This window comes from Agelaius tricolor, unplaced genomic scaffold (genome assembly GCF_023055355.1).
Source record: "Agelaius tricolor isolate 1412-34295 unplaced genomic scaffold, bAgeTri1.0.p SCAF_1, whole genome shotgun sequence".
In the NCBI taxonomy this organism is placed as follows: domain Eukaryota; kingdom Metazoa; phylum Chordata; class Aves; order Passeriformes; family Icteridae; genus Agelaius; species Agelaius tricolor.
This window is the reverse complement of record NW_027269261.1, coordinates 56,823,579-56,846,547: the sequence shown is the minus strand read 5'-3', so window position 1 is coordinate 56,846,547 and position 22,969 is coordinate 56,823,579. Positions and strand designations below refer to the sequence as shown.

At 41.2% G+C, this 22,969-nt stretch overlaps 2 protein-coding genes across 5 annotated transcripts in view; one reads left to right on the top strand and one right to left on the bottom strand.

Moving 5' to 3' along the window:
• Positions 1-674: 674 nt before the first annotated feature.
• RMND1 (required for meiotic nuclear division 1 homolog) lies at positions 675-22,741 on the bottom strand. 4 transcript variants are annotated; one of them, XM_071435591.1, is made up of 12 exons: positions 22,624-22,741; positions 19,449-19,958; positions 15,239-15,347; positions 12,278-12,353; positions 11,891-11,930; positions 8,901-9,001; positions 7,548-7,654; positions 5,483-5,547; positions 4,594-4,670; positions 3,400-3,520; positions 2,586-2,702; positions 675-2,352 (listed from the first exon to the last, which is right to left on the bottom strand). In XM_071435591.1, exons 2-12 carry the CDS (start codon positions 19,947-19,949, stop codon positions 2,320-2,322), a joined length of 1,347 nt encoding a protein of 448 aa, XP_071291692.1. In that variant the 5' UTR covers positions 19,950-19,958; positions 22,624-22,741; the 3' UTR covers positions 675-2,319. The 4 variants fall into 4 exon arrangements, with proteins under 4 accessions (XP_071291692.1, XP_071291694.1, XP_071291703.1 ...); XM_071435593.1 differs by lacking the exon at positions 22,624-22,741 and adding an exon at positions 21,140-21,352; XM_071435602.1 differs by lacking the exon at positions 19,449-19,958 and having other exon boundaries at positions 1,999-2,352; positions 22,624-22,738.
• ARMT1 (acidic residue methyltransferase 1) overlaps positions 22,714-22,969 on the top strand; it is a 47,707-nt gene continuing 47,451 nt past the window's right edge. Inside the window, exon 1 of the mRNA XM_071435536.1 lies at positions 22,714-22,892. Coding sequence (XP_071291637.1) covers positions 22,843-22,892 — 50 coding nt within the window. The 5' untranslated portion in view covers positions 22,714-22,842. The remainder of the gene's footprint in view (positions 22,893-22,969) is intronic.

Sequence of the window (22,969 nt, the reverse complement as noted above, 5' to 3'; positions counted from 1 at the left end):
AGGCAGGCAAAAATGGGTGTGTTCTCACAAATAAGGCAGTTTTGTGTTGCTTCTGGAGCTTGAGTCTCATCCTGCCTGTGCCATAAAACTTCCCCCTGGTCAGGCCATGTGTACATGTGCTCAGGCTCCCCAGGGGATCTCTGGCTTGAAGCAGAAGCAGGGAGTGTAGGCAGGGAGAGTTTCCCACGTGTTGTGTGGTCGCAGAGGGCTCTACTCCCTGGTATACCGTGCAGTGAAAGCTCAAGTTACATTCTTGGTGAATTCAATTCCCAGCTTGGTTCTCTATGTGTAATATAGCAAGAGGATTCTCTATAAGAGTTAGCTGCTAATACAAAAGCCCCTCATGCTTGGATGCAGCTGCCTGTGCGTACCCCACGAAAAAACAGATACAAACTTTTAAAGGTCTGTTCAGGTTTAACTGAAGCTTTTGCATTTTTTTTTAAAACTGTGACTAGCCACTCAATGGAGTAAGCAGGGTTGAGGGCTTGGCAAGAAGCACAGTATGACTTTATGCCTGTGATTTTATGTGCCAAGATAAACTGATTTACAGTTTCAAAAGTAACTGCGCTTCTTTTGTTTTGAGTTGTTGGTAATTCTTACTGTCCTGAGACAATACTTCAGATAATCAAGCCTAGACACTTTATGCTGTTAAAGAGCATTCAGGAGTTCTCCAATGACTTTGTGAAAACCACTTTTACTGATGCAGTTGGTCTGCATATTTACATTTTAGCAATTTAGTTGAAACACTGAAACATTAAATGTGAGATGAATGGGAAGTAATGTCCTTGAGTGTAAGTATTACCTTAAAGCCGGGGAGGGAGAAGCCTGAAAAATATTTGCTGGAAAAATTAGAATTAAAATGTAACCTAATTCTCTGTTATTAAAATTAAGTGGTGCTTGCTAAATTTTCCTGCTGCATTAAAGATGTAATGTTCTGTTTCTCAACAACACTGTAAGTCAGGCTACGGATGCAGAGCAGTTCCACAGTGACAAGTATTTGTCACCCTGCTGTTCTGACCAATTCACTTCCCTGAGCAGGGCCTGACTGTTCAGAGAAGAGGAACTTGAGGTATTCCAAGACCTCCAGTTACAATCTGTTCTGATTCCAGTGGAAAAACCCTCCACTTAAGAGCAGTGGCTGGTTCTTCAGAGGCACCCATGGCATTGTATTGTAATTTATGGGAAAAGGATGGGTTTGTAGTCAGATGTTTTTGCTAGCTGTGCCTGACTTTATTTTTATCTCCATTATGTCTATTTGATGAATTCAACAGGAGTCCAGTATTGCACTCAGAAATAATTCTCTCAGGTGAACAGAGAACAGTAAGCTACTGCAACTGTAGTTGCATTTTTAGCCAGAATTTAGTCATCATGGCTTGTTAATGATGCTCCAGGAACTTTTAACAGAATCTTTAGGTTCTGTTCCTTATTCAATACACTGGACTAAAGTGAATTTGAAACAGGTGATAAAACAGCAGTTGTGTACCAGTTTCTGAAAATACATTTAGAAAAAGAAGTTGCTTGGAAAAAAATTCCGTTCATCCTCTCAAGTAGCACTCTGTGGATTAGGAACAGATTAAAAATAAAAATGAAGAAACTTTTACCTTAAAGGATAATTAAGACATTTCGCCCTATGCTAACTCACTCCTTGCAACTTACATTGATGAAAATCAGATAGCATGATAAGGTGGACAGAGAAATATTGTGAATCTTCCTTTAGTTTACCATTTTGCTACAGGTCCTTGTGACTTCTAGGATCAACTGATTCCCCTTCTATATAAATACTAAATGTAAAAAAAGAATGAAAATAGTACTACCTCTCAATAAATGTATTCCCATTCAAGTATACAAACACCACTTTCTGATGGGATGGAACATAACATTAAATATATCTGCCACATATATTAAAATCATGCCAGAACAAGTGGTAATGCCATCTCCAAGCTTGGGACAGTGTTGCAGCTCTCCAAGAGTGAGCTGGTAAACATGGGAGAAAACATCTTATCAGAAATACACAAAGTAGCCATTTATTCAGCATCATTTTAACTGTTAAGGGGGAAAGCTGTAGAGTCTTTCTCCAAATACAGTCAGCACACATGAGATTCATCCATAGGTTAAGCCCTCTCTACCATTATTAGTACAGTGGCTGGGAATAATGTTCACAGACTGATTTTGAATTTTTTTCTTAATTTTAGCAGAAGATTTAGAGATTTATCAGGAGACAAAACTTCATTATTCTCCAGAAGCATCTGATCGGAATTTTCCAAGTCTTGTCTTTTCTATTGTTTTGTCTGTTTTCTTCTTCCTGAGTTTGTTCTGTCATCAGAAAACTACCCTTGCAAGTTCAAACAGAACCTGTGGAACAGCAAACACATTGGTGTGAATTTTTATTTTAAAACCTTTAAACCACTTTACAGTATAAATCAGATAATCTGAAAAGTAACTGTAGCTGCAATTTGAAAGTTGCAAAGAACAAATACTAATCCCTGTGTACATCACATTAATACAGTAATCTAATTTCTCAAAGTATGAAGTATAGAAATTGCACTTGTTATTATGTCCTTAATAGTGAAAAAAGCCCCACCAACCTCTATGGTGATCAGTATTACTATCATCCACTCAAGGCGCAGTGCGTGCTTTTCATTCAGGTGATTTCGCATTAGGTCTGTCAACTCCATGCAGTGCTGGAGCTTTTCATTCATTACCTGCAAGCAATTACAAACATCACAAATCTGGACTCCAGAAATAGAATCAGATCACTAAATAGGGAAACATACTCCACAGAACTAGAAAGGGTTAACACCTCTGCAAAATAGAATAGAAAATTAATAGAACAGAAAATTCTGTAAGACAACATGCACAACCAAGAGAAGCTTCAGTATAAATGAACCTGTTATTTCAATGGGTTCCCCAAAAGAATACAAATTTAGATATGCATCTACAGGTATTGAAGTGTTTCTGGGTGATACCTACTCATGAAAACAGTCATAAGCAAAAGAAGATACAGCTTTCTGGAATGCCTAAAAACTGATTATTTATGATTGCTGTACCACCAGGAGAGGTAGTTTTCATGCTTCTTATTCTGGTTCAGCAGTAAACATTATGTCACCCTTCAAGAACCAACGTGAACGATCATGTCAGTAAGAAGAATCTACTTCTCAGTTCTTCTATTTAAAGCTTAATTTAGTGGCTCAGGAAATAATTCATTTATGTGAGGCAGGTTAACCCAAACCAGGTAACGGTGCGAGTGGGCTAATAATACCTGGAAAAGGGGAGAGTATATAATACCTTATTTATTCACTTTCTGCAAAAAAAGCACATTTACAGAGCAATCTGTGACTCTGCTGAGCCAAAGACAACTGATCTGAGCATGGAAGATTCAGACAACAATAAAACACTCACCTTAACTCTGCGATTAATGTTGAGAAATTGGCAAGTCTTGTCATAAAGCTCTTCCAGTTTTTCTCTATCCCAGTAGAAGTCTGGTGTTATTAGCAGGTCTGAGCTCAGATTTATACGGTGTCTAAAAAGAATGGGCACTACTGTAGTTCAGGCTTCCTCTTGGTGAATATAGGAGCAAATATTTACATGCAGTTAAATGAAGTAAGAAATTTTTCCTGTAATTCTACATACACTATGAAAAGAATCTCCTTTCATAGTAAAAATACAATTGGAGTGATTACTTCAAATTGGTCACATCTCCTGAAACTTTTCTGCAAATACTCTACTGTGGAACTCTTTTGAACATTAATGACTTTTTCCTTATGCCATCATTGCCTCCTCAACCTGTGACCTTCCTTAATTTTCGATACCTGTAGAGAGGTCCCTGACTATGCTGGTGGCTCACTGAAGCAACAATACAGAACTCGTAAACGTGATGGTGCTGCATGCTGGATATGTGTGTGCAGCACACCCCTCAGAATCAGGCAATGGTCTAAGCATCCTAAAGGCTGAAAGCTAAAATCTCCTGCCTTCAACATATTGCTAACAAACCTTTGGATACCTGGAATGTCATTGTTAATTACTGATCAGTCCTTCAGGTACCCCAGCGTTTGAAAGAGGAATTTTTTTTAAATTTTACCTTGGAGATTTTGGTGAGATTTTTTCCTTTTTTATTTTATTTTTTGAGTGTGTAATGGACTGTATTGTCAAAGGCCAAATTTCACTTGAGGGAGGAAAAAACATTAAATACAATGACTTAGCAGTAGTGGTTTCTGAGTAAGTCAAAGGAAGAACAGAACTCAAAAGATATTTACCAACTCTAGGCTGTAGTTAACAGTTCTACACTTACCCACCTTTCAGATTATCTACTGTAATTACTAGTTTAAACACGTGTTGCTGGACTCAGGAAAGGAAAAGGGTGTGGCATTTGGTCATTTATGATATACTGCCTACTTAATGCCTGCAGTTGAAATGCCAGTGTGAGTGGTGAACCAGTGGGTCCCCTTACTAATGTAAATAGCACACAGACTCCAGTCAAAATAAGGAATTCTCCCACCGTGTCTCACCCTGCTCTACTTAGAGTGTATTATACTGCACAATGTAACTTTTACATTCTGTGTAATACAATGTCTTGGTTGTAACCAAAGAATTTACCTTAGTGCAAAGAGTTCTCCAATCTTCTGCATCACATCTGCATGGGAGAGTTTTACCTTCCTTCGTGACTTTAGAATCTGAAAAGTAGGAAGTTCTTCACTGCTTGATCAAGTAACATGTACTAGTAGTTAAGAAGTCCACAGTTTTACAGCCTGAAGTATCTTAGAATGCATACTGTACTTACTAACAGTTTTGTTTGCTTAGTGCCTTGCTTCTCTAGCTTTCTAAGAATATCACCGTGCAACTGGTTAATCCAGGCTTCTCAATAAATCACTGAGTACGTCACCAGTAGCTACAGAAATACTGGGGCATTTTCTGTAAGTGATTTCCTGAACAAGAGATGATTTGTTGCCACTCCTTAGCCTTTTGATAGACTTTCTCCTTATAACAATCAATGTATTACCATTTATTTCCTTCATATAAAAACAATAAACCAAACATTTTCTCTTTTGAACCCTACAATTCTCAATTTTATATACAACTTTATATGAGCTTTGTACTGTAATTACATCTCATGAAAAACTTAAGTAATTTGCTCAAACTCTTCATTATGTTCAAGTCAAAGCACATTATTTTCAGCCCAAGTTAGCACACTCTGTGTTTGGCCAGGTTTTTAAATGCTGCTTTTCCTGTTACACATACATTTCACCTGTAGCAAGTGACAGTGGCACAACATAGGAAACATTTTTACAATGCAGAACCACACTCCCAGCCCTTTAAAGGCTGATGATTTCTTGTCCGACCACTTTGCAGGTGTTCTGAGCTTCTCTACACTGATGGATTTATGATCAAATGTGTTCAACATTCAATTGCTTTTTCCCTATCCTCAGCTACATATGGACTGATTTTTTACAAAACACAGGAAAAAAGGAGGGGAACAAGACCTCACCTCAGGAATTGACTGGATAGATTCCACAAAGTTATCCAGTAATGATTCCCAAATAGCTAGCTTCACTGCAACACAGAGACAACAAAGCAGAAGACTGTGAGAAGTACATATGCTTTCAAGTAATTCTAACTTTACATCTGCCAACAGGCTGCTTCAGGACATGTCGATGCTTACAGACAGTATTTGCAAGTTACAGTTTGTACCATACAATCACTGCTCGTGTACCAGTGGGCAGATCTGGGGTGGGCACTCACACAGAACTAGCTTCACCACGAGTGCAGCTTTCTTCTCCAAGTGATCAGTTCAGATCCTGGAGAGTTTCTGCTTCAGCTCACAAGTTGTGTGTCCAAGTGCTCTACTGGATGTGTGAGCCCTCTGCAAATTACATTCCAAGGAGGCCAGAGATAATGAGCTATGCTGGCGTCAGGCTGACTTGATGTGGCACCTCAAGAGCCTCCACGGCATTTCTAGTGTCCTGCACAGCTCTCGTTCTCCATTTGTGCAGTATTGATGCACTGTGCTCCAACCAGAGTTAGCTTGTATGGACACACCACCTGTTCCTGTTGAAGCTCAATCCAAACTTGAGCAATCTCCCACTTTGTTTTTTAGGTGAGTGTACTATTACTGAAGATACTAACTTCTGTTCTATGGAAGCTTGAGTTCAGCACTGGCATTGGCAACACAAATTCTGCTATGCCTCAGCTTGAACCTAGTAAAATGTTTCTGCAAGATGATAATATAACTTGGGCCTTGTTCTTTAGTCCACAGATTCCCAGACAAGCAAGAAGTAGCAACAGATCAAAACTTAAACCCCATTCAATCTGAAAAAATTAATCAGGGAAGATTTAATTGTCAAAATGAACTCTTCTGTGGTAGTAATCAATAGTATCATCTGGTTAGGACACTGCCAGTAAACCCAACGCTGAGCATTTTGCACACTCATCTTTTGAATACAAAGGCCTAATCCAAGTCACTGACTTAAATTACTTCAGATTTAGCCCCTGAAAAAAACAACAGCCAGTAAGCATTTCATCTGTCACCTGTTATTTGACAGAGGCTGGTTTCTGCCATTCATAAATTTGACTAGGGACTATACTGCATCCTTTATTTTTACTGAACATTATCTCCTGGGAATAAATCCCTTGCTCCCTTTTAGGAAGCACTACTCTTCCATACAGTGCCTTTATGAATAAGAAAACTATAGAGAACAATATGCCTTTTTCTCAACAGCTCTTCCTTCAACAGTCAAGAATCATTTACTTACACTGCACTCCTTGATGAAATGGTGTAGCACTTCAAAAATGTGCATTCTGTTTCTCTCCTGTGTAAAGGTGCACTTCCCCAAAATACTACTGGAATCCTGGAATTTACCCTAAAGGCAGTAGAAGTAGACAGACCAGACTTCCCTTACAAGGCCTTTTTGAGGACAGCCTTACTGCTGCTGGTTCCTAACTCCCACTCCCTCCATCATTCAAGGTCTGAAGCAGTAGACAGGTGTTATTTGCTCAAGCAGCAGGATGACTGGTGAACCTGACTTCTTCACAGTGCCTCGCACTGTCTGCCACCATGGCTAATAAGCCTGCAAAACATAGACTCTGGTCCACATATGTGTTACTGATACACCTCCCCAGCTGGGAATAGCTGCCCTGTCTTTAGCTGGCGTCTAGCTTTTTCTGTCAGAGGAAATGATGTCAGTATGAATAACTCAAGATTACTGAGAGGTTTCTAATACTGAACTCTACACTCATTGTTATCCTAGGATAGTTCTCAAAGGTGGGGAACAGGATGCCCAGCAGAATGTGTATCTTTTGCAAAGCATGTTTGTTAATGTGCTTTGTTCAGCTTTAAAAAGGTTTCCATTCAATAAAGCAATTCCAATTTACAGAAAACATGGTAAAAGCATTGAAAACAAATCCTCTCAATTTAAAGCACAATCACTCTTTACAAAGTTTGTCTAAACCAGATACCAACTTTTTTCCAGCCTGTCACTGTACAAGTACCACTTATAATGACATTTCACAAAATCTGTAGCATAGACTACATAGTACGAACAATATTAACTTACCAGAAAGACAAAGAGCATTTGAAAAGGCAAATTTCTGCAGAACAACTTCATCACTATCCAGCTCAGAATTTAACAATATTTGTCCTTTATGGAGCTTTGACTGACCTCTGTTAAGACAAGATTGAAGCATCTTCATTGATCGAGCCACCAGCATAGGAACATTTAAAGAATAATCAACAGTGCAAGAAAGGCTGGTAGTTTATTTAGATAAAGCATGCCATGTCTGTATGGTATCATCCCCATGCTTGCATTTTACTCATGTTCAACCTGACAATATTCACAACAAATCACTGAAAATTAGTTCCTCTGTCTAAGACAAATATGGCCAAATTTTCTAGGTGTAAATGCAAGTGCAGCAAACTGTGATGGTAACTGTAGCATTGCTGCATACACACAGATTATTCAGAGTAAGCAGGATGCTGGCCTCCCTCCTGCTCTTTAGCTCCTCTGTTATCTTTCTGTTTTCATTTACCACTGTCACTCTTACCAATCTTACTCCCTCCCCACTATGATGTTGCTTTCCCTAAAACATCTATTGCATAGGGGGCAAGGAGCAACGAAAAGGGGACAAAAGACTTGTTCAATTTTTCGTGTCAATCTCACTATGAAACACGCAGAAGCGAAATGGAGCATGTCAAGAATCGCAAATTACACTAAATAGTACATGCAGTTTTCAAATGGTCAGGAACAACCAAACAGCTGTCTCCTTATCAAGTTACTTTAAATAAGCTGAGCATCATTCATTCAGTTCCTATTCCTATTAAAAGTGCCCTGTCTAGGGGTTGCTTTTGGGTGCTGTTGGAAAATTACAGGTAATATATATAATCATTTTCAGTGTGAAATATTTCTGTAGAGATAATTTTCTTTCTATGATGAGAAAACATTATTTAACAAGGAAAGATAACTTGCCAGGTTTATCATTACATAATAATCAAGCTGTAACTTTCCTACTAAATGAAGTATATGCAGAAATTACATCTTCGTATACAAATCTCAAGGACAAGGTGAAAGCTTATAGAAAGCATCCTCTTTAAAATCAAACTTGTCTCAATAATGCTTATAAGTTTTTTTGCTGTGACATACATAGTTTCTGTTTGAGATTGCTGAAGAGTTGTGTGGGCAGGGAGCTTCTTATTTACAAGATCTATCATATAAGCAAATCACAAAGGCCACTACTTGCAAGTTTACCAAGACAGAAACATTTATCCACTCAGATTTATACGTTTTTTCTTTATTTTACTCATTTGGAAAAAAAGTAAGGACAAGTATATTTTTACTAGCTGAATTACTTTTGCTTGAAATTGGTTTAGGTGTCTGTTAGCTTTTATATACAGACCACCTGAAGATACTTACTCTCCTATTCTATAGTTCAGCTCTTCATTCTCCCAATGGACCAGTGCAACTTCGTATGGCTGAATTTCATGCTGCTCTAGCACTCGCATGATATTCTTCATCTAAGAAGGAGACAATTGCAGCAATAGTTACCATGCAGCAAATTATCACTCTGCAAAGAACTTGCACAGGGCAGGCTGATGAATGCAACCTTCATGCTGAAATTATTTACCTAACAATGAAGAGGTGTGCTAAATAATGAAGTTATTATTAACATAGTTTACATCTGAAACTAGTTGTGGTTTGAGAAGAATTTGTAGCTATAAACAACTGCAAGGAATCTGGGAAAACTGAAATGTCATTTTATATGTGCACACATGGAACAGGGTAAGGATTAACCACGGCAGCAGTAAGGGCAACATGGATATATTCGGTAACAATGAGTTGTACTAGATTTTGGCAGATGTCCGAGTGTGGGAATGAATCTTTAGGAGAAGTACATTAGGTGGATGTTTCTGATAAAATTACTAGTTTGCTGCTAAATCAGTAGTCTTGTTTCAGCTACCAGAGGTCAGTTGTATTACAGAAACCCTTTACCACTACAAAAATCTGGAAAAATTGTTTCAGCTGCCACGTTCATCCCTGTAAGTGGTTAAATGAGCAATTTTACTTGCAGAAGCAATCTCGCTGCTCCTTTATTCTCCAGCAGACTAAAACCTGATGCAGGAAGAAAGAGTCCTTTCCTCTCACAAAACTTTCTCCTCTTGACATCTGACTTAGGATCTCTCATCCTTGTTCCTTTCTATATGCTACAAGGCTCCCCTCAAAAAAATCATCTGGAATTAGAACAAATTCTGAACTAAAAAAAGCACTCACCTATGAGTTTTTAAAAGGCATTTAGCTACACAACAGCCAATAAAAAACCAAAGCACAAAACCACAAAACACTTTTGATGCCTAAATTCTTTAGAGTTCAATCTTCTACTAAGTCATACTTAAAAGCACTCTCCTTTTAAAATAAAAGCTCATAGTTCATCTTTTAGCACAAAACTGTACCCTATAAATTTTTCATAAAGCATATTTTCCAGGTTAAGTACTCTAAAAAAATCTGTTGGATCACCTGCAAGAGGGATTTTCTTTGCACTGCTAGCTTTCTTCATTGCTTTCAAGAACTTTGGTGATACTATCTATGTAACACAGTAACATTTTTCACTGAAAAAAACCCCTCAACTGTACAGCTGAAACAGCTCCTTTCATAATCCTGAATTCAATATTGGCATGACTAAGACTTACCATACAATTCAAGTCTTGTGATAAAAAAGGGTATGAGAGCATAGGAAGCATCTGCTCTGAGGCCAGTCACCTCAGCAAAACAGCAGTGTCCAGGGACAGTTCAGCAGTGCAAACCTCACACTGCTTCTAGGCCCAGCCTAATTTTATAGAAGGGACTAGCTGTGACACACTAAAATTAATTAGAAGAGATGTTCTGGAGTCACTAGCTGCAAACTCTTGCTATTATGGGCACTTGCGTCACACAGTTTCCTTTTAAAAAAACCTCAGAGCTGGTTTTTCTTTTTGCCCTTGCTATTTTGGTAAGGAAGCTGCTGTGCAACCTTCCTACTCAGGTATTTAAAATTGCTCTTTTGTTTTAAGTTTCTTTTTGTGATCAGTCTGTATTTGTTACTTCTTCTGGTAAATGTCTGTTAATTTAATTTTTTTTTTCTCCTACTAGTAATTTTGGGGTACTTTTGTCCATTTGCAGTGACACTCTACATTCTGTTTTACTGAATTACTTTCAGTTTCTGTTCTACAGACCAGTTTGAGATTTTTCTCCTTTCATTTCAGTTCATTAAAGCATGTCCATAAAAACACTTCCTATATTTGAGCAAGTTGTTTGGCAGTTAAAGCTTTGACTATGATTTCAATAAACAGAAAGAGGCATTTTCCTCCTCTTTTACAAATAAAGCTAGAAAGGGACCAATTACTGATACTAGTATTGACCAGGAAGACATGGTATCAAATTTTCAAAGGTATTTAAGCTTGTACAACAAAAGGAGAGTTTTCAGAGTACTCTGGTGGGCTAAGGTGTTCATCTCAAAGATTATCAGGAGTTAAAGCAGCTGGTCTTCAGTAATATTTGTGAATCAGTAGTGTAGTTACAGCCATAGCATCCAAACAGGCAAGGGAGAACTGGTATCTTTTTTAGGACACCTGATACACTGACACCCCCCAAAACAGACAGGAAATCGGGAACATTTCAGCTCTGAAACAGAAGAATCCAGAAATTGTTCACATCTGGAAACAACTGCTCTGTGTTTTCATTTACCCCAATGAAAAATCCTCCTGTGAACTTCAATGCATCTCAGTATCATCTATTTAACACACCATTTAATTTCACATAGTCTGTCTACAGATAAGGTCAATACTTTTGTATCTAGAATCCAGCTTAACCACAGTAATAAAAATACATTTAAAACATTAAATAACTATAAATGTATTCATTAGAATAGATATGCTTCTGGCATACCCTTCTAGGTCAGCAAAGATCACCAAAATATAATATGTCAGCAACATATTTAATAATTATACCAATCAATAAAAAACTTCCTTCAGGAAAATTGCTGGCTGGTAAAAACACAGAACAGTATTAATGAGTTGCTTATAATTCTTTTTTCTGTTACATTAGTGCTTTTTAAATAATCATTCACAGGTAGATTTTTCTGATCTACTTTTTCAGGATGTAGACCTGCAAGAATATTCTTTTTGTCAGTCTCACTAAATTAAGGTTTCAGATTTTTGTCTTAAGTAGATGAATTTCAAAGGTGATGTATCAGCAGCCCACACACTTGAGGGCAGCAGCAGGGAAGAACCTGCACTCATTGGAGAAGAATCAATCAGCTTTTTTCCTTCACAGAAAGATCAATCTCCCAAACAAACCTCTAGCATGCTGAGCTTTGTGAGACTGACAAAACACCTGCTTATGCAGTTTTAACCAAGTTTCACTTTACTTACACTTTTCTCTTCCACATTCCAAAATACAACAGCCCCTTCCCTGTGAATTCAAGGAAAAACTGAGTGTAATCATACTGTTTTAAATGTATTTTAATGGAATACTCAAATCGTACAGTGGCAAATTTTGTCATTGTGAATCAAGAAACTTAAAACTATCTTCAGAGAAATTACATACTAGTTGCTTTTTAACCAGACTTCAATGAAAAATCATGAGAAGGTGTTTTTCAATCATTTAAATAATTCTGATTTTTTTTTTAATCATTCTGACTGGACAGTTATTCCTTGAGTTTCATGAGGTAATATGATGCAAGATCTAGCAAGCTGCACTGCTTCCTTCACACCATTATGATTAATGACATAATATTTTGAGCATGATTTATTGCTTACCTGAAGAAAAAAATCATGCCGGGATCATCTTCTTTTGCAGATTTCTCAGTACTGACCACCAAAACATTTGCAGCATCTGGTTTGAAATAAGTGAAAAAAATAGAGTATTTAGTCAAACTTCTAAACATGGCAGCTGATAGCTGTAATTCAACAGTTGCATACTAACACATCAGCCAGTTACACATTTTATTTTTCTGATAGAAATGCTTGTCAGGGACCAACTACAATATCAAACTACACTGCATCTCTGAACTGGAGAACACATTCTAGATCGACTGGGCCTCAGCTGGGAACCTCACCAGATCTTCAGCTAATGAAAGACAGTAGTCTTGAAGAACAAAAGACTTAGGAGAAAACTGATGCAGACATTGTAAATAACCAGGAACAGAACACAGAAATGGACATACAATGCGAGAGAACTGTGGAAGTTTTGCACAGTTGCAGAGAAATTACCAGTCAAATCTGCTTGCCTGGAAGCTCTTCATTTCTATACACTAAAGGATTAATCTGCATTCAAATTGTGCTGACTTTGCTTTGCCAGTCAGAAACTTGAAAGAGTACCCCCAAGACAGGAGAGCCTACACCTGCATTTCCCTGCACATCAGAAGTGTGCTTTTGAAATAAATCTTCCACCCACTCTCCCTTACCACACTTCTGATGTGCACTGCACAACAGTACATAAAATGTGAGGGCTTTTGCATTAAATCAAAATGAAAGAGAAGATAAAAAAAATGCTGCTGTGGTACTCCAACCACTAAATTGGGCATTTGTTACAAGTATTAGACCAGAGCTAGTCCAAGTAGAATATCTCCAAACTTAAAAAATGTGGTTGCTGGGTTCTCAAAACAGGGGTTTGATTCTTCTTCTACAAATCTTCTCCACTGTGCCACTCACTAATACAGATGGAGTTTTGTAAGTCCTGATGTGGTTTCAAACCAGCATGACTTGTTTTGTTGCAGCACTAGTGGAAGCTAGTGGAAGCTAGACCAGGAAAGTCCCCTACTTCTATTTAAAGTGAGACTTCACAAAGATTTTGCAGGGCCTAACAGCTAAGCCTTAAAAATTTAAATGCCTTTTCAGGAAAATCACAAGTCAAGTGATGTAGTATCAAAAGTTGTTACTTCTGCTTGTGTACAAATTCTACCTTTACTGCTCAGGCCATAGAGGGCAGGTAGACTGAGGCAGCAGAGAGACATGACCAAGTACCAGATACATTTTGCTAATATCTGAACTGGGACCCCACGGTTGGTCTGAATGAGCCCTTAAAGACTTTTCTTCCACTTGCTAGTCCAGTTCAGAAACACATAATTGGACAAATAACTAGAGGGATTTTAGGTGTGAAGTTTGAGTTCATCATGGAAGTAACATTTGTCTACATCTTCTCATTTGCCTTTTCAAATACCAGCCATATCTTTATTTATCCACTCCAGCCGAAACACACACAATTGAAGAGAATTTGGTCTACTTTATGTGGAGGTGCAGGATCTGCCTCTAAAATGTTTTTAAAGAGGTCAAAACCAAGAATAATGCTTTGGAAAAACACTGCAAAGCAACAAATTCACACCATAACTGCTGTTTTAGATTTCTATGTGGAAATATTTTTAAAAATTATTCTCCTAAATTCAGTGTTTGGCTTGGTAACCAACCACTGCTACATGTACATGCCAACCATCACAACACTTCAGATCTGCTGGCACAAGCCAATATCCTTTCATCATTACATCCTCCAAACCTTTGATAAACAGTACTCATGAGTCAAAAACACCATGAAGAAATAAAAGGAATTGGCAAAACTGACACTCCCAGGGTAAAATAATGTCAACAGTAACATTTAATTCACAGTCATGCTGGGGGTTGTACAAAGTTTCTATCCCAAAGCTGTGAAACCAGGGTTAGTTTCAATACAAAGAAACTACAAAGAAACATGAAGTCTATATTCTAGTGGATATTGTCTTTCATGTTCATCTTTCTGAACAAGACAGTCATTAGTAAGTCTTGTGCTTGAAAGAAACCCACTGGAGTATCACTGCACTTAGATTATTATTTGACAGGCAGACAGGCTCCTGATAACCCCTACTGAAATGCCCATGAACTGCCAGTGCTTCTCCTAGCTTCATATAATCTGTTCTTTCAAAGGAAGAAGAAAAGGTATTCTACTACTGACATATGAAAATCACAGCTGTTCCAGGGCATAAAGTTCCTTAAGCTATAATAAGATCAATTTGTTTTTCTTTTGTAGTATACTGCAGCTATTTCCAAGCCATACTTTCCCAAGTCTGCAGAGATATTTCATATAGAAACCAGAATCAATTATTTTGCTGAAGCCTAAGTTTAGCATTCAACAATTGCTAGGATATACTTGGCCCAATAAAGAAGTATCAACAGCAATTCTCTTTACTAGAACTAAACACTTATGTGTGCATCTTTTTCATTTCACTTAGTCAGCAAGATTCTCTCTTGCAAGCCTTCCTTTCCAACTCTGATTTACATTAATAGAAATCTAGGTACAGAAAGGAGATGCAACACTTCAAACTACAGCTGATGTCTGTCAAAACAATTCTGTAGTTTGCACTACCTCACTACTGAAGGATTAATTAAAATAAAACATTCAAAAACTAACACTCAGTAAATTCCTGTAGAAATTCTCTGTATCAGTCAATTTCCAAAGTTATTTCTCATGCATGCATGTAATTTTTCTATACTTCTAATGAAATTGTAATGTTGGGAAAAATTATCAGAGGGTAAGAGCAAGAGCTACTCACACTGCTGTTCTGAAAGGTTTTGTTGTGGGGACTTTTAGGTAAACAGAATCTTAAAGCAAAGCAATAATTTTACAGGCAGTATGATATATTCTCGGATATTATCAGAATAAGAATATATAAAGTTACAAAAATTATATCCCTCACCCATATTTTATTTCCCCAGATATAACATTGCATTTAATATGTTTCAAAAATCTACCTCTAGGCAAACTTGTTATTTCAACATATCCATGTGAAGTCAGGTCATGACACAGATTACCAAGATGATATTCATCTGCTGTTGCAAAGGCTGTGCACTGCATCAGATTCTGTGCCAAAGGAACAGAGATTTGAGTTAGGGCAATGCAGAAGCAAGATGGTAATAAGACAACTGTTTCCTTCGACTTTATTAAGAGAGTGACAATTTTCATTTATGCATTGTTCTGTGGTATCATTGCCATGATTTCTACCTGGTATACATATACTAACAAAGAGTACTTGCTCGTTAACTGGGAAAGCAAATCACACACTGAGAACAAGTCAGGTGGCATGAGTGAAGTCACAACAAAATCTCTATGACAGAGCCTCAAAGACGACTCTTCTTCCCTGAAAGCCAATCAAATACTTGAACAGTAGAGCTGCACTTGCTGCTGCTCTCCCATCCCGCAGGTTATGACACACTTGGCTGATCACTGAAACCAGAGGCAGGACACCCCTGATAAGAGTTAAAATACCGTGTTTTAAAGATAAATGGAGTTTGACTACCCCAGTGTGTTTATCAAGCAGAAGCTCGAAACACAAGCATTGTGTTCTGCCATGCACCAAGCTACTGCCCAGGCTGAGCCACTGCAGCACAGAAAGTCCGAAGTCACCGACCTTCCGGGCCAGCTGCAGGTGCTGCACAGCTCCAGCCTCCCTCCCCGACCTGAGCTGCATCCTGCACTAACAGCAGTGGAGCAGTACACATGGCCAGCATGCCCCAATATCCCACAATCTAAACAACTAAAATGTCCTATTCAAAGAAGTAAATGGAAAAATGATGCTGACTTGCAAGGAGATGTGAGATTTTCGTGATTAATCAAACAAGTCACAATACACTGATTTGCAAATTCTACTACTTATCTGAAGTGTATTTCTTTGTTCTGATACCATGTATGACCTACAAAATTGTTTTTCAGTACAATGTAGTGGAAAACATCCAGAAAGCAATGTCTCACTGTGGATCAGTCACTTCCCAGCTTTTTGTAACTAATACAAATGGAGATGTAACTAACAACAAATGAACAAAAGAACTGTGTTCATCTGCAGGCATTTAGGTCCACAATACACTTGAATGTAAAATACAAGTTACATTCTTGCAGCACTCATACACAGTCAGATAGCAAGGCTTCAAGACGGGCTCTGCTCCCTGCGGGGGGCCTGTCAGCAATCATTAGAATCACCACCTCACATTTGAACTTTTCTTTTTTAATGTCAACATTCTACCATCACAGCCAAAGCTTTGCTTACACATCATCTTAATTCAGCAACCACTAGCAGAAAATAAGCTTCCAAAGTAATTATAATATTCAGAGAGCAATTTTGTAGGCATATTCCCATAACCGTGCTAGAAGGTTGAACTAACAGTGGAACAGAACTCTGCTTTCAGTTCCCTCAAAGTATCGTTTCATTATCATAATTTCAACTGTATAAATCCATTCTCAATCACTAAATCACCAGTGCCAATTATACATCTGAATCTGAAGATTCTTCCAAAAAGCTCCTGTTACGATAAGTACGCATGCTCTGCCATGAAACTCTTCTGTCAAGAGTTAAGGGAGCAAATTCTCATCTTGTAGTTAGTATACAATCTGAAAACCTCTATCCTGCTCTGTTTTGCACAGTGTATTACTTGGGCTATTCTCCATTTCAAGGCACTACAGGATTGACTTTCTGTCTTACAGCTGCAATTTTAGTTTCAATAGCTACATTTCTCATTTAGTTACAACCAGAGGTTTTCCATTTAGCTACATGCCTGAAAAAGCATTTTGGATATGAACTACTTTCAGGTTTGGGGATTTTTTTTTTACCACGTACTGTTTCACTTACATATTTACAAAAATCTTGTTTGATAGAGAACATTTGGCTTAGGCATAATTTGTGATTAAGACACCTATAATATGTGTCCATGGGTGCTGGTGGAGACACAGACAAAAAATCTACTCTAATCAGTGACTCAGTTAATCCTAAAATAGAGGTGTTAACTGGCTGATCAACCTTAATGCCATGTTTTCTGCTACACCACTTTCACCTGCAAACTTCAAAAACCCCAGAATATAGCACCTGTACAGGTGCTAGAAAGGAACTTGAGCTACTCACCCCCTTCTCCTTTCTGCCTATGGCATTATTGAGATTTTATTCAGAACAGCACACAGCATGGCTGCTCCTAAGGACAGCTAAGTACCTTGACAACTTATTTTCTGTATCATCCTGCCCCCAACAACTGTACAGGCTCATGGAATCATAACTCCCCTTAGTCCATCTCTTCCAATTTTAGCATACAAAAAATTTTAAGAAAGAAAACCTGTAGGATGAACTTTAGTCCTCGTATCACCACAGGAATCAATCTTTATCTGAAGTGTAGTAAATACTGTGTCTATGCCTGAATTTCAAACTATTTCTATGCTAGATGGCTGTAGCATTAAGAGTTAGCTCAGAGGCTTTTCCTGCCATCAGATCATACCAGGTTATCCAAGTAGTGGTACCACTAACTCATGGACTGACTACTACTTAACTGCTTCCAAGGAAATCCTCTATCTATCCTGAAAAACTGGCTGTACAACGATTTACCACTGCTGGTGCCCTGCACTCTGCCCGTAAAAACACATGAAGACCACTGCTGGAGAGGATGGGAAGGACCTCGCTCACCAAGCGCTCTGCAAAAGAAAGGTGTCAGCTGTCAGGCCCTCCCAGAGGGAAAACACCACAGATCCTCAGGGCTCTCACACTGAGAACCTCAGGAATGGGCCTGCAAATGCCGTCTCCAGAGGCAGGAAAAGATGGGAAGGAGATGTCCCTAAGGCAATGGCCTTGGTGCTAGGCCCTGCTACACTAGAGGTAATTTCTGGCCCAGCATTTTGCCATGCAAAAGCCTCCTCAGGAAGTATATTATTATTTCAGGGCATCAGATGGTATTTTCTCCATTTCTTCACAACAGAAAAAATTTAAAATAGCACTGTATGTTACTTGCACATATATATGAAAATGTCAAACAAAGAAACTGTTTGCATTCTATGCTGTCATTTAAAAGCCTCAAAAATGTTGTCACTTCACCCAAAACCAAGGAGAATCAAACTCTGAATGTAATGTTATACCATGACTAAAAAGCTGGAAGCATTACATAGTGTTCCAGGACTAATATTTTTCACTTTCCTCTTCCAAAGCAACATGAAAATATTAGTGGGAACTAAATTGTTTATAACTATCTCTTTATGTTACACTATGGCATGCGCCTGCTTATCACACAAAATACTCATCATTAGCTTAGATATGAGAAGGCAAGCACTAAAATTTTTCTCTGTTCACATTCAGTAGATCATGTAACAGGTATACTTTGCAACGTGGAAACTATTTCTAAAGACACAGTCCTTGTTTTAGTCTCACCTATCGTACTATTTTATTAACAATACCCTGAAAGTCAGTTGTTTTAGCCTGACGAGAACAGTAACACATCTGACACCAGGATTCACCATGGGAATCCTATATTCAAGTGTACCTAAGGCCTGGCTTGGCTAAGAACTATCTTGAGGAGATCTGGCTGCAAATACGCACTGTTCTTCCTCACTGTACCTCACAGTATCTAAAACAGTGTGTTGCTGCATTTCCTCTGTAGACATCAGAGTCTGATAATCAAGGTGCTATTTCTACACATGGAATGATCTTTCTCAGGTAACACAGGCTACACTTGCACATTCACTACCCGTCTGAAACTTAATCTGAATATAAGCTTTATACTATTGACTTTCACTTTTATTTCTGAGTGAAACCTTAAAACTGGGTAGATCTGGATAAACAAAGAGATGTAGAGAAAGCTAAATTATTCTGACAGCTAGACTTTGTTTTGCAATAGAAAATGTCATTTGAAAGCACTGGTCAAAACTATTTTTAATGCACTTCACCTTTCCACTTTATAGTAACCACTCATCTTTCCTACACTTTTGTTAACACATTGCAAGTAAACTTCCATTTTACCTTCAAAATACCAAACATGCCAATTTCTATCAAGCTTGCTTCTATTTACAAAGCTCCAACACTAGTGTAAATAATGAAGTCTTTCTCACCAAATAATTATGTTGATTTCATTAAAATGTTCATCTAAACCCAAATCTGAATGGAAATTAAACTGATGCACCCCCCTTAATGTCACACAGACTGTAAATGATATACTTCACCTCCATGTCTGAGAGAGGCAGGTTCGCTCTGGATGGCTGCTTGGTCCTCGGTGCCTTTGGTGGCCTCTTAACTGGCTGGTTATTGGCTTTGGGGACAGTTTTACCAGCTGATACAACTGCATAAAATCTTGATGACGTGTTCCTAAGCTTTTTGATCCACTCTGTATTGAGCCTGTAGTTTTCCATCACTGTCACCCCCAAACGTCTCCAAGATGAGAAAAAACCCTCCCCGCTCTGATAATAAACATTTCTTTCCAAAGTGGACAGAAATCCTTGGAGAAAATGCTGATTCCTGACTTGCACACATTGACTTGTCAACCAAGGGAACGCAGGTTTCAGTGCATACAAATCCCAAGACTTTGCTGTTCTGTGAGCTGCTCTTTCAACTTCATTATCCAGCTTTAATAGTAGACATCCAGTTTTGTTAAAGCTTTGGCACTGGCATATTGTTGTTAAAGAGTGGAAAGATCTCATCTGAAGGTGCAGAAGTTTCAGTCTCATTTCTTCCCTCTGAACGGTATTTAAAACAAACAAAATAATCCGTCAACATTGCAGAAAGAAATAATATTATTTCCCTCTTATCTAAAAGGTGGTCCATACCACTCTTGCATGTGTTAGAACTCCTCAGCAAACGACATTGGTGGGAATAAAAAGATGTTTTTGATCCTATGGAACCACTCTAAGATCAAAGCACATCTGTGTGCTTGCAACAAGTGGTGAAAAAATATAACTGGCTGCTGTATCAATATGCAAGAGGGCATCTTTTCCTTTGGCTGCTCATTTGGTGCAGCAGTCTGCACTTTCAGTAACTCCACTGCTTGTGAGCAAGCACGCACGTTAAAGAGAACAGCAGACGCTGTGAATCACTGTGATACATAATAAAAGCAACAATTAGATTACTACGTGGTTGTACGGGAATGTCACCTGCAGAACACACACACTGCTCAGCCCCAGCTCCAGCTGCTGTGCCATGAACAGCCGAGCACAGATCCAGCCCCAGCCATCTGTCCTGACCACAGGACAGAGAATGGAGCCGACTCACAGCCTTGCTGCTGCCAGTACATCCTGGTGCTACAGGGACCACCAGGCCTGCCGGCAGAGCCACCCGGCAGCCTGAAACACAACAGTGTCCTTATGCCGGCAGCTCAGACTAAGAGCAACCCTTCTATATTTGCACTACATTGTGTGAGCTAATAAAATAAAAATATTCACAGACTCAATACTGCAGTGGACATGTTTCATTTGCTGGAAAAGCTCAGTGACCTACCCTAGTTCCTACCCTCATCTGGCTTTCTTAAGAACATTTCCCTTACAACACAAAATCCATCCTCAGCAAGTTATTAACAAAAAGTCCTCAAACTGCCTAGTTCAAAAACCTGCCCATTTTAGAATACTTTTCAAAAACTGAAGGAGGATCTTTAATACTAAAAACACATTTAACATAATAGTTCAAATAAACATTTTATTTAAAGAGCAAATCATAGTGTGTGCTGTGGAACAAGCCCTCCATCCTGACAAGGATACCCTGACGAACTGATATTGGGCTTAACTTTGTATCTTTACATGCTCTTCACTTGTACGTTCTTGCCCAATTTAGAAGCCTGTTATTGGAATACTTACTGGGATAAAATATTATTTTAATCTTGGTCTGTATTTAAAAAGCAATGCTGTCCAGGACAAGGCATATTTACCTTTTTAAAGGCCTGATACCTCCTGGATAAAAAAAGAGCTGAAACTCAGCAACTGCAACCCAGGTGGTGGAGAGCTGGTGCAAGGGGTAAAGTCTCCAGTAGTGTGTGGTAAGTGGCAGAAAGAGATTCAAAATGGTTTTGTTGCCGTTCCTAGCCAACAAAACCTCATCCTGGATCAGTAATGCCAGGAATGATTTTTCAACTGTACAGGCTTACAGTGAGTTGCAAGCAAAGAGAGATCATATAGACCGAATTCCATCGAGGGGCCTGAGCGCCAGACCTGCGGCACCAGAGGTGCCAAGCCAGGAGGAGCGGAACGCAGCAATCCAAGAAGAAAGCGGGACGAAGGGCGACCACAACAGGGCAGGAGGCGCCACCTCCGAGCAGCAGGCACGGAACTGGGATTTATTTTCCAACGTCTCTTCAGCACACAGCACACTTTAGCCACGCCCGCTCTCTCCCCGGCCGGGAGGCCCGGCTTGCTGCGGCACAGCCACCGACATATACGGGCAGGGCGGGCCCGCTCCGCCGGCGGGCTGACCGGACCGGACCGGTACAGACCGGCCCGCGAGCTCCGCCCGGCCCACGCAGTCCGGATGCCTCCAGACTGCCCCCGGGGCCCGCCAGCCCCGGATGCCGGGGACACTCCGCCCCTTCCCTGCCGTCCTTGGCTCCAAGGCAAACAGCGCCCGCACCGCCCCTGCGGCAAGCGCGGGGGAAGGGAGGCAGCGGCGCCAGGGCTCCGCTCCTATTGGCTGTGTGCCGGGGGGGCGGGCACAGCGGGCAGCAAGCCGACCAATCGGAAGGCGAGGCCGCCCATCCCGCGCGGTCCCAGCAAGGCCGCCGGGGCCGCCCCCGCCCCGCGCGACTCACGGGCGCCCCTGGCGGGCGCGGGAGGGAGCGCCGCCAGTGCACGGGGGGCCGGGCCCCCCCCACCCCCGGCCCGCGGCCTCCACCGCTGCTGCGTCACCCCCGAGCGGCGACACCTAAACACGGGGGGTGGCGGGGCGGCCGCCCGGCGGGCGCCCCGCTCCGGCCGCCACAGCGGCATCCTGGGGTGGGGGGAGGCACGGGGCTGGGAATCGCCCCTCACATCCACGGACGGGGCTCGCGCTCGCCCCGAAACTGCGTCCTCCTCCCGAGGAAAGGAGCGGGGCCCTCCCAGCCGCGGCAGGACCGACCGGAGGTGGCGGGGAGGGCGGGCGAGGCCGTCTCGGCTCGCCCACACCCCTCCCGCGGGCGCTGCGGCAGGCCCCGCGGCCCCGGGATTGTCCCAGGAGGGGCTGTGCCCCGCTCCCCTGCCGCAGTGCGGGCTGCGCCGCAGCTCCGGCCGGCGCGCGGGGCCGCCAAGGGCACCCGCTGCGCCGCCGGCCCGGCCCGGCCCCCCTTCCCCTCCCTTCCCCCGCCCCGCGCGCGCGCCCGCCGCCGCCGCCGCGGCGGGAGGGGCGAGGCGGTTCCCGCCGCCGCCGCGCGCCAGCACTGACCTGGGGGAGGGGGCGCGCCGCTCTCCGCCGCGCGAGCCGCGGCCCCGCCCACCGCCCGCCGGGCCCCGCCAGGGCGCGCGGGCCGACACGCCCCGCCCGTCCGTCGCCGCGCGGCGGGGCGCGGCCCGCGCGCCAATAACGTCCGGCTGCCGCTCGGGGCCGCTTCCGGGAGGGGGCGGGGGCAGGGCGGTGCGCCGGCTGGAGGGGGGGCGGAGCAAGATGGCGGCGGTACCGGCGCTCCCGGTGTCCCTGTCGGGCAGGTTTAAGGGGTCCGTCATGGCCTGGCGCGCTCGTCACCGGCAGCAAGGCGGGCGGCAGGAGGGAGCTGAGGGGCCGTCCGGCTCCC